The 17432-nt window shown below is 37.2% G+C and overlaps 1 protein-coding gene across 1 annotated transcript in view; it reads right to left on the bottom strand.

Annotated features, from left to right (window-relative positions):
* Window positions 1-17432, bottom strand: part of LOC123874647 (microtubule-associated protein futsch-like) — a 196887-nt gene that overhangs the window by 58079 nt on the left and 121376 nt on the right. The window contains exons 2-4 of the mRNA XM_045920138.1: window positions 12039-12137; window positions 4577-4749; window positions 2710-2935 (exon numbers count right to left, since the gene is read on the bottom strand). Coding sequence (XP_045776094.1) covers window positions 2710-2935; window positions 4577-4749; window positions 12039-12137 — 498 coding nt within the window. The remainder of the gene's footprint in view (window positions 1-2709; window positions 2936-4576; window positions 4750-12038; window positions 12138-17432) is intronic.

Here is a 17432-nt window from a genome sequence, read left to right as displayed (position 1 = left end):
GAATGCGCCAAAAACTATTATCCTGAATAGGACCAAATAGGTACCAGGTAATATATACTCGTCTAAAATTATGAGTGCAGAGCTCAAAGGCTGGGTGGGGCATGGTTTTCATCTTACTTATGTGCATTCTTAGGCCCACCTGCAATCTCTTCTAAGGTCATTGTCCATTGCAGCAAGGTCTTCTCTTCTAACACTACCCGCTTATTACTTATGGTTGTCGGTAATAGGTATAGGTATTATATTCTGCGGTATTCACCCCAGGGCACGTTGAGAGACGACAAACTTTTACTATTGAAACTCCAGACGACAAATTAACCGTGCGGAATTTGTAATTCCACGTACGAAGCCTGACATTCTCACAATAGAGTATTTGAGTAGGTAGTTGTTAGGTTTGTTAGAGCGGGGTAACTTTATTGTAACGGCCCGGAGCGGTTGCGCTGTATGGCGGAGCTTATTAATAACTTTAGAGTACGTAAGTTATGTATTTTCTAATTAAATTGAATACATTAAGGTAAGACTCGTGACTTCTTCCGCTTGGATTTTGTAACGCGTCGAATTATAAGAAAGTTTCACTAAGTTATGTAGTTAGGTTAGATTAAGAAATATAATATAATATATCATTAGAATAAAAGCTTATAAGATTGCATCACAATTACTGTTAGTGCGTTAGAAAGTACATGTAAAGACTTCCAGCAATAAACGAGTAGGTAGGTAATACACCAACGCCGTCTCCATTATTCACCAACTAACAAGTAATAACATTGAATTTAGGTATTTAACTGTTTGATTTTCGGGATAGAATGTATCCTTGTCCACTTCTAGGATGCAAGCTATCTCTGTGGCAATTTTTGTCAAGATCGGTTTAGCGATTGGTTGTAAAAAAGTATATTAAAAAGTAAAGTAGAGTAATAAAACTGTAAAAAATGTATAATATTTTTTAACCCCCGACGAGTATTTATTCGTCTAAGCCCCGACCCAAAAAGATGGATGTTATAAGTTTGACGTGTGTATCTGTGTATCTGTCTGTGGCGTCGTAGCTCCTAAACTAATGAACCGATTTTAATTTAGTTTTTTTTGTTTGAAAGGTGGCTTGATCGAGAGTGTTCTTAGCTATAATCCAAGAAAATCGATTCAGCCGTTTGAAAGTTACCAGCTCTTTTCTAGTCACTGTTACCTTCACTTGTCGGGATATTATAAATTTTTAATTTACACTTGTGTGATGTATAAGTTATTGACGAAATAAAAGACGTTATGATTCTGATTAGCAGGTTAAATATCTGCATCGATTGGTTAGAATGTCACGCGAGAAATGGCTCACGCACTGTTAGAACTTCTCTGACGATTTGTAATATTAGTATGGATTAATAAACAATTCAGTGAGAAATCAGAACCCAAATGTTGGTGTACAAAATTATTCCAGCGTGAATGCTATTCAAAAGACAGGACAAGAGACGTCATTAGGCGTGATTGCCGTGAACACAGAAACGGTTGTTCTATTGACTTGCCGGTTCGTCTCTGAAGTTCGTCTAGATTGCCATATTCATATGCTAACTACCTACCTAACAGAGTGAGAGACAAAGCTTAGTAATTTGGGTTTGGATGCGGTTCAATTGATGTCTAAACGGCTACATCCATTATTATCTATACAAGATGTAAGATGATGTCCATAACATCACATCAAATCAAGTTTATTTTGCAAAATTGTGGGTAAATAACTGATAATTCTACAATATTGAGACCCCAACACAATCTACTGCTACAGACAGTGTGCAAACATATGCAACAGAGGTTAAGACCCGGCAAGCTGAGGTCAGGACCTAGGGTGAGGTGAGGTCTAGATGTTCCAAAAAATAATTACCCTCGTAGTATGATACCGTGGGTGAAATTATAAGGACTTAAAGAATTTGTTTAAAGCTCTAATGTAACAACCCTGCAAGCAGCTGATTGCAGAAATGAACTGGTAAAAACTTCTGTGAACTCGGAGGATTATTTGAATGTTTGTTTTGTCTTAAAAATAGCACAGACTTTTCCGAGTTATGCGTGTTTTAAACAATAAAACATTACTTTTGGAAATTTGTTTAAGCGTTCTTTCTTTCTCAAAGGTATGTGAAATCTGATAAACTACTAGTGGATTATGGCCTAAACCATTCTCACTCTGAGAGGAAGCTCGTGTTCAGTGTGATGGGTTAGTTACGATGATGATAATTATGATATTTTTGATTCTTCTTCATAGCCAAAAAGTCAGTGAAAATAATATTTTCCGGTGATTTCAGTGACTCGTCTTCCATAGATTATTTTAAAGTTGTTATTACTATACGACGGTGAGTAGATATGTTGTTTTATTAGATTCGCGTGAGCAAAGACAGACAAAACTTCGACAGCAAAATTTATGGCTCCTTTGATCCTGAAATACATCCCCGGGTGTCTGACGATGTTCTAACGTACTTGTAGAATGGCTTAAGTGAAATCGAACGATTCTAGGAAAGTATGTCTTTAATAATGGAATTCAAAGTTCCATTTCTAAAGGACTTAAAGAAGTGAAATTTTCATTTTCACTTGACACCATACGGACTCCCTGTGCTGCTATTGTACGCAAGAGGGTCACTCAAAAATCGCATGTATTTTTTTAATGCATTGAGGTTTCTGCCTCTGCGTAAACGTGGCGATTTTCTCACATTAGCCGCAGCAAAGAAGTCATTTGATACTCACCGATAAAGTCCTTGATGGCTTGAGAGCCAGAGTCGAGTATGTCCGTGGGGTTGACCCTGATCTTGCAGTGTTTAACGAAGGGCATGTCGGGCAGCTTGTGCCACTCCCCGCCGCCGGTGGCGCAATGGATGTCGATGGAGATGGAGTTCTCATATGCGCGAATTACGCGCTGAACCTCGTTCTCTTGGTAGGCGTCAGTAAAATCCGATAGGGAGAATGTCCCGTCCTGGAACCAAAATGTTAAAGTTAGTAAAGAGTGTAAAGTGTTCTATAAGTCTGGGATAATTTGGAGAGAAAATTCCGTTTCAGTTCTGTAATGTTAGTACAGATTTGAGAGTTAACTAAAGACCTAAAATTATAACAATCAATCCATCTTTAATCTGCCGATAAGTTTCTTTATGATACAATTATTTTTGACAAATAACATAATATTATTATTGTAAGGACATTTCAGTCCTTCGTATCCAATTCATATTCATTTACGTCAAAAATCCATCAAATACGCACCGTAAAAATACGGATGAGTGTATTTTCTGTAGTCTGTAAAATTTGCCAATTTGATATAATCAGTGATATGAATTAATCAGCGTGGTGGACTCTGACCGAACCTCTCCCGCTCTAAGAGTCAGTCACTAGTGAGCCAGCCTGGGTTGGTGTTGATCATGACTTTATTTGTAGCTATAAAAAGTAACATACACATAAAAGAGGGTTTTCCGTTTCCCGGATAAATCAATGTCGTTTAATTTCACCGGTTGACGCCGTGTTGCAGCGCGGCGGACTCGGGCCGGAAATTAAACTCCGGTAACGAGTTTCGCGAAGCGTTATGGCACGTTATGGCACGTTACTCATTACAGTCACAACACCTGTCGTTAACATTTTAATCTTCATTTTAAAACGAACAGTTAAAAATAGCAAACGTACACATATACACTCATACACTCATGTATAGTGAGAAAAATGCTTGACGCGTTCATTACCGAACAATATGTACGGTCGGCCTCAGAATTTGAGTAGCAATTCCGCGAAACTATTCCATCAAAAATCTACCGCTCTTATGACCTTTCTATAAACACACACCTAAAGCATGTGCCACGCTGTACTAAACCGTGCCACGAAAATAATTATGATCATTAAGGTGCTAAACGACTTACGGCCTTTGACTGTACCTACACTACTATGTTTCGACAGAATAATTCGGCTAGGGTGGCAGCTGTTGAGACATTAAGTCTTCTTATCATCAATTCCTCAGTGCCTGAAAACGAGTTTTTAACCTTGTCCTAACCTAGTCCTTCCCGTCCTCACCTATGGTGCTGAAACGTGACCACTGACAAACAGCTTTGTCCACAAGTCACTCAGCGAGCCATGGGGTCATCTAGGTCAGGAATTTCCCTGAGGGATAAGATCCCAAATGAGGAGATCCGCAGGAGAACCAAGATCACTGACATAGCACAAACTATTAGCAAGCTGAAGTGGCAGTGGGCAGGCCATGCCTTTCCTAGAGGCGATGGCCGTTTGAGCCGGAAAGTCCTTGAGTGGAGACCGTGTATAAGCAAGCGTAGTATTGGACGCCCTCCAGCACGATGGACGAACGATATGACCGGGTGTGGTGGCGCTCTTTAGGAATAGGTATGGCCCCCGTCTCCGATGTCGGAGCGAAACGTGCGTCGAATGTGGTGCTACGTAGTGGTACTTGGGGCTTGCGTGGTGACTAGCTTTTTCTGTACGCTTAGCATGTTGTACCATGCAGATTTGCCTTTTTCAGCGGATTATAACAAATTAAGCGCGTGATTCCTTGTATATCATGGACTTCTGCAAAGTAACGCCTGCAATACATTAATCATGGTGTATCTTCGGAGGTGGTACTCACTTGCATGATCCAGGAGCCGTTGCCGGCGAAGGTGTACCCCGCGTGCACCAGGTGGCGGTGCCGCGTGAACGAGCTGAGCAGGTTCCTCATGCACTGCATCAGCGTGTTCATTTGTGGATGAATCAGGATCTCCGTCACGAGGTTCTCGGACGCGTATTGGATGAGTCTCTCTCCTGAAAAATATGAGCTAGCTTTAGTGATGATAACCAATATATTCACACTTCACACTAATATTATAAAGGCGAAAGTTTGTGTGTATGTGTGTATATTTGTTACTCCTTCGCGCAAAAACTACTGGACGCATTTGCCTGAAATTTAGAATGGAGATAGATTATACCCTGGATTAGCACATAGGCTACTTTTTATCCCGGAAAATCATATAGTTCCCACAGGATTTTTTAAAAACTTACATCCACGCAAACGAAGTTGCGGGTTCGCTATATCGGAAAATAGATTTGAACGAAGATAATAGTTCAGTGTCTTAGTAGGGAAGTGATGGTCATAATGATGTAAATCAAGATCAAAGGAGGTGTAATTTTTTTTAATGAAAGGCTGTGAATATAAGGCAAAGGTGTAATCGTACTCAAACAAATCATTACTTGTAGGAAAATCTAAAAAAATATATGAACCAGATAATCCAAGGACCAGCTTCATTACTAGAAGCATTTTGCGCTGTAATCCATGAAAGTATTTTCCAGTAAATAAAATATGTATGCTAACAACATCGTCTTGCCAACAAGTGCGTCCTCGAGACGGCTGTCTCAAGAGAAGGGACTCTCAAGTTCCAAAAAATATCGTCTAATGGCTTAGGTAATAACATCAGTAGACTTAGTATGAGATTTTACCAACGTTGATAGAATTAAAATTGGACCCTAAGTCTAAATATGTATATAAAAAAAAACGCTGACTGAATGACTGATTGATTGAGTGACTGACTGACTGATCTGTCAACGCATATCTCAAACCACTGGACGGATCAGGCTGAAACTCGGTATGCAGATAGTTATTATAAAGCAGACATCCGCTGAGAAAGAATTTTTGAAAATTCATCCCCTAAAATTTTTTAACTGGCTTTATTGGCTCAGTTTTGCCGCTCTTGAGCCTAATTAATTTAAGATTAACAAACGTCAAATGTGATCTGTTAAATTGGCCCTGTTTTAGTTACACGAGTGCCCCAAAAAAAGATGTAATGTTTTCAGGTTTCATGTATGTGAGTTTTTATATTCCACCATAACTTCTAATCTCTGAACAAAAATCACTTTAATGATTTCATATTCAAGTTGAATGTGGATTCTGCTATAGCCTTTAAATTTCTGAACAGATTTGGATGTATGGGATATCGTGTGAATCCTTATATCATCTAGTTAATTTAAAAAAAAAATATAGGGACATTATGGTGCCATTTTTAAATGTGAAATTTTTGAGTTCTTAATTTTGAGTTCGTTTTTGGGCAGGGCAGTGTCATTAATTATGAATTGTTTTAACTCAAGTTTGTCCATAACTGCCAGTGTTCTAAGCAGAAACGTTGCGAAATTAAAATCGATGGTACTTAATTTCTAATCTTAAATCAAGGACACATAAGGTCCATTTTACTTTGACGTTATTTTGTTTCGACGCTAGAATTCTATCAACGTTGGTGAGATGTAAAATCTCATACTAGGCCCACTGTCCTCTGGCGTGACATCACAAGATGGCGGCCGTGACCCCGAAACAAATGAGATTATCGCGCCGCCAAATTGTGTCGTTAATCCCGAAATACAAAAGGAAATAAAGCCTGAATTGAGCAAGATACAAAGGAAAATAAAGGTTGAATTTATCTCTGACTTTTACAGAGCTTTGTTATTCATTTCAATTAATACAAGTGATATCCTACTCCGACCATAAGTTACAATTGGGGTTATAAAACTGAAAATACCTATAAGTAAGTAGGTAAGTAGTTAAGTATTTCAAGATGCTGCTCGCGAGTTGGTCCGCGTGGAATAGATTTTTATAAATCATCTGGAAACTCTTTGATTTTACGGGATAAAAGTAGCCTATTTTTTTAACTAAGTATACCATTATCCATGTAAAAGTCAGTTTCTCCGTTGTGGCGTGATTGAAGGATAAACCAGCAAACAAGCACACAATCGTATATTATTATAATATGGGTAATGATGTGATTTGCTAAAAAGCACCAAATATAATTTCAAAAAATAGGAAAAAAAACAATCAGGCGTCAACAAAAAGGCATCTTCTAGGAATGCGCGGTCCAGCTCATCAATGCTTCCTTGAAGGCATGATTTTCGTCAAGCGTAATCTTATCCTACAGTAAACAAACCATATCGGTAACAAAAGGTCTTATTATCCAACTTGAAACTTACACAAAGCCTAACCCGACTTTGTAAAAGTCAAATCAAAATTAGACAAAGGGGAAGGGAGCGAACTTTGATTTGAATAATGTATGTAAGTTGGCAGACTTGAATAAAACTCGGAGAGGGCAAAGAAAGCCGTCAAACACTTGAATTAATGTAGATCTCCCACTTCTAACACTGAGTGAAGGAAATTTTAACGTCCTTGAGCGACCTTCATTAGGGTTGGCACTTTCTGTCTAGAGACAAAGGTTGTAAAATGGGTGTGGCAGATTCAATTGTGACTGACAATAGACCGCCTTATGCTTGTTAAAGTCTGTTTGAATAATGTATGTTTTGAAATTAATCTTTTGTACAAGAAAAAATAGTTTGTACTTGTATATTGTTTTCGGTTTAGGCCGCTTGGATGTGATGAAAAAATACCGTGCTTCTGATTTAGTCCTCGTTATAAATATTACACGTTTGACAATTAAATACTTAAATTAAGGACTATATAATTTTTAATTAGAAGGGATAAAAGACTAATAATTATGACTTGAATAACTTATGTTGATCGGTAGACAAGTAATGTATTAAAAAAATCTAGGTAATCCTTGAGTTCTTGTTTTATAAGGGTCAATTCCCTTGCACGCTTGAATTTAATTGAGGTAACATGTTGTCTGCAACTACACCATTATTTTAAATTAAGTTATACCCCCTTTAAGAAAATTAAAATATAATTATTTAATTTTATTAAAACAAAATTATCCTGGTAGAGTCAACCCTGACCTTGTAGAGGTATTATAATTAAAGCCCTTTGTATTTTGGTTGCTTGCTTAGTGTTTACGCTTGTAAGAAAATTACACCTCACTCAAGTTACTTCATTTCTTATCTTTATAAATTGTGTTACATTTATGAAAAGAGCTGGCTTTTGCGTGAAGGAACTAATTACTTTTTTTAATATTCTTTATTAAAAATTCTTTGTATTTTTATTTAAAAGACATTTTCTTTGACGCAAACTAATTGGATATGCTTTAATAACGCATAACTTCAAGTTGCAATCTAAGTGAATAGGTATTTTCTAGGCGAGGGTGTCAACCAGTTAACCTCCCAGTGTACCCGGGTTGCTGCTGATCCCTTTTGGATACGCTTTAGGCTGTGCCTTGATAGATCAGTCAGTCAGTCAGGAGTCAGCACTTTTATACCTAGATTTTTGCTTACTTAGAGCTTGCCTCCATGTTATTGACATAGACAACTTTTTATCCCGGAAAACCAAACAGTTCCCACAGGATCTTCAAAAACCTACATCCACGCGGACGAAGTCGCGGGCATCCTCTAGTGATAAAATAAGTCTATAAAATATGTTGTAGGATCTAAAGAATACTAGTTAATGATTAAAATGGCACTAAACTAACATTACGCTTTCAATTGAAATGTTTGAAGGCTCCACTTAAAGTTTGAGCAGTGGAGTTAACGCTATGTAACGTTTTTCCGCGACTCCGTCCGCTACACAAAAAAACCCCTATTTCATACCTTTAGGAATTGAATTTTCCAAAATCCTTAGCGGATGTCTACGTCATAATACCTACCTGTAGGTATGCTTTTCAGCCAGACCCGTTCAGTAGTTTGAGCTTTGCGTTGATAGATCAGTCAGTCTGTCAATTAGTGAATCCTATATCGAAAACAGAAAAATTGCAAGTAAAAACTTTACAAATATCTAAAGGACAAAGCTGATACAAAAGCGAATATGAAACTAGCTCTCGCGTTTCGTTTCATTCGAGTTCCACCACGCGGTTCATTTTTTACACTCGCTTCAGCTATTTTTTGCTGAAAATCATTTTTTACACTCGCTTCAGCCATTTTGTGTTGAAAATCATTTTTAGAGGCGCTTCAGTGAAAATTACTAGGAAATGTTTTCGCGAAAATATCTCGCGAGGAAAATACTCCATACCCCATTGTCACCTCGTTCAGAGTTTTAGATGTTTTCGTTTTGTTATATAGTTTATATTTTGAAAATCTTGATATACTTAGGGCCAGTGTGTAAATTTTCTTTCTTTCTTTTCTTATGGCTTTTCCCAGTTAAAAATATGAATTTTTGGACGTGAGGTGCATTTTAAGTTACAAGGATGGATCGTGAGAAAATAACAGACAGACAAACTTTCGCATTTATAACGACTTCACCCACGTAAACTACAAAAATTTTAAAAGGAGTTTACCGCCTTAGTGGTTTAATCAAAAAAAAAAAATTCGTTGCAGATGTCTACGTCTTGGCTATCAGCATGCTTTCCAGTCCAATACGTCTAGTAGTTTGTTCCTTTTATATTACTAACCCCCGACCCAAAAAGAGGGGTGTTATAAGTTTGACGTGTGTATCTGTGTATCTGTCTGTGGCATCGTAGCTCCAAAACTTATGAACCAATTTTAAATTAGTTTTTTTGTTTGAAAGGGGGCTTGATCGAGAGTGTTCTTAGCTATAATCCACGAAAATCGGTTCAACCGTAATGAAAGTTATCAGCTCTTATCTAGTTACCTTAGTTAGTAACCTTCACTTGTCGGGGGTGTTATAAATTTTTAATTTTCATTGTATGTATTTAGTTATAGATTGTATTGTGTTATTATAGCAACAAATTATTCGATTTACAGCGGTCCAGAGTTGAGATATAAACTAAAACTAAAATAAAAATGATTTTAAAAAATATTTTCGCAAAAATATTGTTCAAAACTAGAGCGTCATACGTTATCTATTGTACGCCTCAGTGGGAGAATTCCAGTCGTTTCTCTTTTGTATTGTTTGTGGTAATTTAGCGAGGTCGGGAAAAATTGCACCCCGCGCTTTATCTTTTGCAATTCTAATGTTTGTTGTTTTTGAAAAGTTTTAATTGATGTTCTTGAATTATATATATAGACCTAACCTTTCCCTATGGTAATTGGGGGTGGCTCTCCTGACCGTATGAATCCAAGTTGTTCTGTTCTGAGTCGTCATTGTCTCTATTTGATCCAGGTATTTTTAGTTGATTTTGAGGGATGAAAATACAAAAACTTAACTTATCATGTAAATAGAGTCAATAATTCTAACCGAAATGTGTGAATATGTTTATCCCAACCTCTTTTTAAGTGATCTATCATCTTTTACACTTAATACATAAAGCCTAGCCGCCTACATAAATAAAGAGACCTGTATCCCCAGAATTATTTATCACAATTTTGCGCTGGAAAAACTGGGGAAAAATTCCCGGGGCAAGTGTCAGAAAAGGGGATAAAATATATTTAGCCCCACTCTGGGGCTGTCGGGTGTCCGAACTTTGTAATATCTCAGGCGGGTAATTTTGTTTTCTAATTTTTTTGGCTTACTTTTTTGTAATAAATTAGGCTTGAATAAGAATACTTTTTTAATAACTGTTGTTTTTTTTGTCGCTGAAATTGTTAAGGGTTGCCATATACGTACATTCTACGTGCTAGAGGTCGCAGGTTTCATTCTTAGTAATGAAAATTTTAAAAAACCTTTATATGTATTATGTACTCTTAATCCACAATCAAAGCTAATTAATACTTTCCATACTATACTAATGATATAAATGCGAAAGTGTGTCTGCCTGTCTGCTAGCTTTTCACGGCCTGACAGTTAAAATAATAAGAATACTTGTGTCAAAAAACCTCTTGCCTAAAGGTCAAAAACCAATGTGCTGCAAAGATTATTTTATATTTGCAATAGTTATATTTCATAGTTTTCAGATAAAACTGTTTCAGGAGTCTGGAACCTGAGAAAACCCGAAACGAACGCGAAAACAGACGAACATTTTGCTTAAGTGAACATTTATACTGCGCTATAGTTATAGTAAAGTTATAAGCAACATTCCACGTTAAAGCTCATAATATGAGCGGACTAAAAATAAATAAGCCGCCGCACACTGCCTATAACACGCCTATACCACTCTTAGTTATAATAATATCATAACGCTCGCTAAACGGAGAGTACCGATACAAGGGTTATCATAAAAAGTTACGATGGGTATAATCATATCATATTGTTTAGGCTTTCGGGGCTCTTCCTGCTAGAGGGAATAAAGATATTAATAAAGTTATCATGAGTTGAATCGTTGCTCTTTCCACTCCGATACAAGTTCGCCTTAGGTATATTGCAATCTAGTCCCTACTTGGTAAATGACGATATAATGATAGAAATGGGCTATAGCTCACTTACACGACACAGCTCCCGCGCGGTTAAACAAAAAACATTCAAATATGGGCTTAAAACAACGAACAACAAGAGCGCCATTTGGGATCACCAGATTCATGAAGCCCTCGGCAACCTGGGCGGTCTACTCGGCTTCTGGAGCGAGCTTGAATGGCTGGAGTGAAGACTTCGGCGGGGAAAAGCAACGCACGCACAACAGACAGTAACGTTTTAGTGTGGAAATCAACCCCGAGAGAAAAAGAAAGAAGAAAATGGGCTTAAACTCAACTTAAGCCCACTAAAGGGCTTAAATTACTAAAACCAAACACATTTCTACATAATAAAAGCTTACATAAACATTACTTAGTTGGAAATTTGTATTCGCAGAATAAATTGTGCCATAAACAGACCGTAATAGCGCTTTAGATAACAATGAGACCCTAAATCTATGAACGAGACGTACTACGCAATATTCTGGCTGTGTTCCAGGCATAACGACCTCAGGCCTTATCTGACTTTCTAGTCCAATGAGTTCGCCTAAATTCGGCTTTTCACCGAGTTGTGTTATATAGCTGTTAAATGTGCTAATAATTTACCGAACTTTTACCGTCTAAAAAAGAGTAATGTTTTCAGGGTTCATGTATTTATGTATGTATACAGGTACTTATACTTAAGTTTTCCTAAGTTTACTTAAAAGTTTTATAATTTCTATAATCTCTGGTCTGTTCTAGTGGTAGGGTTCGGCTGTGGCTACCACTGTTACCACCTACCGGCAAAGCCGTGCCGCTAAGCGATTTAGCGTTCCAGTATGATGCTGTGTAGAAACCAAAGGGTAATGGGTTTAATAAAAACTGCCATACCCCTTCCAGGTTAGTCCACTTCCATCATAGATTGCATCATCACCTAACACCAGGCGTGAACGCAGTCAAGTGCTATATTACGGATTATATTAGGTACGTACCATATCTGGCTTCCTCCCCCTCGGGTGCCTGTGCCGTGAGGGTAGCCAGCTCCTTCTCCAAGTCGACCTGGTGCTCGCCAGAGTCCCATGACAGCAGCCCTGTAACAATACACAAAAAATTAAAATCTGTTACTAAAATTAAATAATTTTGATTAAATTCTACGTAAAATTCTCAAAGGTGTATGAAATCTGCCAATCCACATTTGGTCAGCGGGGCGGACTGTGGCCTAAATCCTTCTCATTCTGAGAGAAAACCCGTGCTTAGTAGTGGGACAGTGATAATGATGACATAATCAGATAAGGTTGAGGTACAAAGGTTCAGGTTTTATAATTCCAAACCTCTCAAAACCGATCAGCATTTGAACCATTTTCTTGTCATTTTATGGGTGCTTTAAAAATTAAGTATAGAAAGTTTACCATAATCATCATCAAGGGGTATGGTATTCTTAAAAGGGTGAGGGTTCAATAATAATAATGATTAATTTTGTGCAAAATAATCCATGAAAATGTCCAAGTTTGTTTGAAAATGAAACTTCGTTTGTAAAAAGCCGATTGATTACCTTTCTTGTTCTTCTATAGTTGAAAGTCACGACTTGCCGAACTATATTTAGCGGTTTTATCTAAAAGTTAGTTTCCTGACCATTAAAAAGGTGTAGAAGTAAATCTTATAAACAATATCTGTAAACTTCTTCCTGAAACATAATAATGCAGCTGTGTACAGTACCTACTCCTAATGTATAAATAAAAGGTACCTGAACGTTTCTTGCCGTCCACAATTTCCTTCATTACTTCCTGTAACCCGTCCCCTAGGAACAGTTCGCCCGCCCGCCCTATATTGTACTTGTTTTACTCTGTTCTGTACTATTTATAAACTCTTTAGGTACCTGCCTATTGAATGAGTTAGTTAGTTAGTTAAATTATTTAGTAAAACTATGAAAGGATAGCATGTTTCAATGTCCACTACGGGATTGGCAAATCCGTAGGAGTACCAGAGTAACGGGCATAGCACAAAAGGTTGTGAAGCTGAATCGACAATGGTCAGAGCAGATAATTCGAAAAGTTAATAATAGACGTTGAGGTCCCAAGGTGCTGGAATAGTGACCTCGTTGGAAGACCAAGGGGCAGACTAAGAAATTCCTGAAAGGCCGGCAATGCATTTGAGGTACCTCTGGTGCTGCAAATGTTCATGGGCGGCGGTAATCACTTAACATCAGGTGACCCGCCTGCTCGTTTGCTAGCTATTTGTATTAAAAAAACATACTGATAATGAAACAGACGCTTCTCCTATTTTCATTTAACTTTTAATTAGAATACGCTACTAGAATGTTGATTAGAGTGAAGTTTAGTGTAGAAAAAAATATTATTTCTAAATCCATGACCTATATTTAGACAAATAACGGACCTTACAATAGAGGTCATATTGTGGAAATGAAAGCAATCGCGGGACAGAGCAAGTTTTAATTATTGGCTAAATGACTGCGTTGTAACTTGCATTGTTGGTGCAGGGATTGTATTTTGTTCCCTTGGAAATGTTTATTTTAATAAGCTATATTCTGTTCAGTGAGATTATAATAGCCTCATACGAATTATATGGTGATTAATTTTATCAAATTAATTTTTTTGTTGTGGACTAAGAGCCAGTGCGTGCCAACCAGACCTTCTTTATTTTATGAAAGCTGTAAGTTTCTCTACGTCTTGTCCCCAATACAAGGAGGAACGATTAGTGACTATGAATTTTAGATAATGGTGACTTAGGGAGATAACAGGTAATAAAGGTGTAAAAAATCTTAAAAATAAAATCAATTTTTTTAATATTTGTTTCGAAATGCCATCCATTGCCAGACACTTAGTATCATGGCAACCCCCTGCCATACGCCGTTAAAGTTCAAAACATGTTCAAAAGTTTAAGGACGTCTGGCAGGGCTGGTTGTCTATTTTTAAAGATTTCTAGTTTCCAATTATTATATAAAATCATCTGTTTTCTTCTAAGAGCACATTACATACACAAACAATCCAAACGTGTGTTACAATGAATCACTCGTATACAGAACAATACGTGCTACAGCGCGAACAATGTAAGCGCTTGACCTCCCTTCCTACTGGTCCAGAAACACTGACTAGGCTACTGCTAAACTTAGAACTTAGTGCTACGAAATCTTTGTAAACTTACTAAAGTTGTATATTTTTAGGGTTCCGTACCTCAAAAGGAAAAACGGAACCCTTATAGGGTCACTTTGTGGTCTGTCTGTCTTCCGTCCGTCTGTCCGTCCGTCCATCCGTCGTGTCTGTCAAGAAAACCTATAGGGTACTTCCCGATAACCTAGAATCATGAGATTTGGCAGGCAAATGTCTTATAGCACAAGTACAGGAATAAATTTGAAAACCGAGAATTTGTGGTTATATCTCATACTAGAGGATGCCCGCGGCTTCGCCCGCGTGGATTTCGGTTTTTAAAATTCCGTAGGAACTCTTTAATTTTCCGGGATAAAAAGTAGCCTGTGTCCGTCCCCGGGATATAAGCTAACTCTGTACCAAATTTCGTCATAATCGGTTAAACTGTTGGGCCGTGAAAGGGTAGCAGACAGACAGACACACTTTCGCATTTATAATATTAGTATGGATGGATATCTCAAACATGCTGAATAGAAGATCAAATCGAAAATTAATATCGCATAGAGCTAATAATTACTCATGATTTGTGCAATCGATTTTCTAAATAATTAATTAGTAATACGGCAAACAACGGCTTAGTGGGATGGTTCAATGGCTCAGCGTTCGATTCCATTGAATTTAGATCATGAATAATTAAATGTAGTATTATGATCTGGTTTGATGCGAGATTCATAACTTATAAAGCGATAGTTATATCTACAGGTAAAAGGTCTTGTAAGCGCCCTCTAGTTACTTAAGTTATTATTATATATTTAATTACGCTATCATACATACACACATACAAACACTCACGCACACATAAAATTCCATCCTATTACCCACTCTTTCACCCCGCTCCTGTCAGTTACCTTTGAACCGGCGTTTACGCACGTCGAGTCTGAAACCCGCTAACTGCGTGACGCCCGCTGTACAAACGCCACGCGCCGCTTGTGTAAAAAACTCATATAACGCTAAATTAATCACGCAAAAACCCGCTATTAAACTTTAAAAACGCTACGCTAAGTAAATAAGTTAAAATCACATAAACTTTAAAATTAAGTGAAGTGTTCTGCGAATCTGTGCTTCGAAGAAACTATCCACGGAATACGAGAAAGGGAAGACTCCAAACCACCGGTGACCTATCCTGCCTAAATCCAGGTATTTATCCCACAATTTCTCTGGTCCTATCGCACCGTATCCAATTTCTCTTCCTAGAATCGTATTCATATACAATTCAACACTAAACACGCTATTTATTGTATATTTCAATATTCATTGCAATAGAATTACGTTCGGAACATAGGTACCGCCGCTAACAAAAATATACAAAAATCTTATATAATTACGCATATTTATGTTTAGATCCACGCATTACATTATATTAACGCATTATATATAATTATTTATGTATATTTTTCAATATTTAAAGATTAAAACTTTTTATATCTACCTACAACAAACTCATTATAAAAATTATATCGAAATAATTATTCGCCTGTATTGAGTCTTATTCGCTTGAAATAACGTTTATTATCGCATATCAGAAATCAGAATGTCGAAATCTAACGAAACTATTGTTAGATTAGAGGCTAAGAAAGAATTCTTGTTTTTATCAATTCAACAAATATATGATTTAAGTCTGAAGGTGAGTGATCCTGTGAACAAAACGAATTTCTTGTCTCGCGTTCAAAGTTTAGAAAAATTACGTCAAGATTTCGCGATAGTTATAGACGATTTAATTTCAGCCTATTTGAAACATGACCCTCTTTATACGCCCAACTATGCCCCGCTAGGCGCATTTGACACATTATACTGTCAAATTCAATATACTCTAAATGAAATTAAAAGTGAATCTGCTGTGTCACAGTTTGACAACCAATACAGTTTGTTAAATAAAAAATTACCTCCGCTGAATTTAAAAACATTTGACGGCTGTCCGTCAAAATGGACTGTCTTTTATGAAAACTTTTTGAACTTAATCCATAACAACAATAGACTCACTGATGTACAGAAAGTCCAATACTTAGTTAGTTGCTTAACTGATAAGGCGCTTTTGGTTTGTTCTGGTATACCACCCACCTCTGAGAATTATCTTATTATATGGAACGCATTATTAGAGAAATATCAAGATACTAGAGTGCAAGCTACTCAATACATAGATACGATTTTAAATTGCAAACAAAATCAACCGCTCGAATCTTTTGTTGATCAATTTTGTTCCGCGCAAGCGGCACTGCAACGCCTAGAAATACCAGATTTATCAGACTTTATGATTACACACATTGCACTCTCAAAGTTAAGTAAAGATGTTGTCTCGTTATTTGAACAAAATCATAAACACATTAAAATACCTACTTTTTCCGATTTAAATAACTTTCTAAAAGAACAATTAAAAATACAAACATTACGCTCCGTTCAAGTTAACACTCAAACTCCAAATAAAAAACCTAATTCATATAAACCTAAATCGCAAACTCAGACTTATACGAGTACAGTCAGCAACAACAATAATTATAATTTAAATTCTCAAAATACTCAACGTAAGTGCATAATCTGTAAAAATCAAAACGCTCATCCACTTTACAAGTGTGAGGTTTTTAAAAACCAAGACGCTAAAACTAAGCTAGACATAGTGAGAAAAAATAGATTTTGTGAGTTCTGCCTAGGATTTCATTTAAAATTCCGCTGTAAGAGCCAGGGTCGATGTGGGAATTGTGCGTCTAGCTCACATCACAGTCTGTTATGTAGCTCCTTTTCTAAGCCTAGGTATGAACCCGGGACCTCACAGTCACATGCCACCGCTTACTCACCGAACCGCTATGGTGCTAACAACAATAACACTCCGATACAGATGCCACCGCAGAATGATAAATCTAGTGATTTGCCAAAGAATCCAGCACCGCTACCCGCACCTCACGCTCCGCCAAGTAATCCTACAGAATTAGCACTTTCGGTGACTACCTCTTCACGCAATTATTCACAAGATACAACTGTACTTTTACCTACCGCGAAAGTAAATGTATGTAGTAACAATACGCAATACGCTATCCGTTTATTTTTAGATACAGGTTCAATGACTAATTTTATATCAAAAGAATGTTGCCAACGCTTAAATATGAAAATTAAATTCGCTCCGTCAGTTGTAAAAGGCATTGGTCAAACAGAAAGCACATCCCTGGGATTCGTAACATTTAAAATTTACTCTCGCTTTGACTCACGCTGTTCTTATACTATTACCGCTAG

The sequence above is a fragment of the Maniola jurtina genome, chromosome 18 (assembly GCF_905333055.1).
Source record: "Maniola jurtina chromosome 18, ilManJurt1.1, whole genome shotgun sequence".
In the NCBI taxonomy this organism is placed as follows: Eukaryota; Metazoa; Arthropoda; class Insecta; order Lepidoptera; family Nymphalidae; genus Maniola; species Maniola jurtina.
Note: the sequence above shows the minus strand (reverse complement) of the source record. Positions and strands in the feature narration are given on the sequence as shown.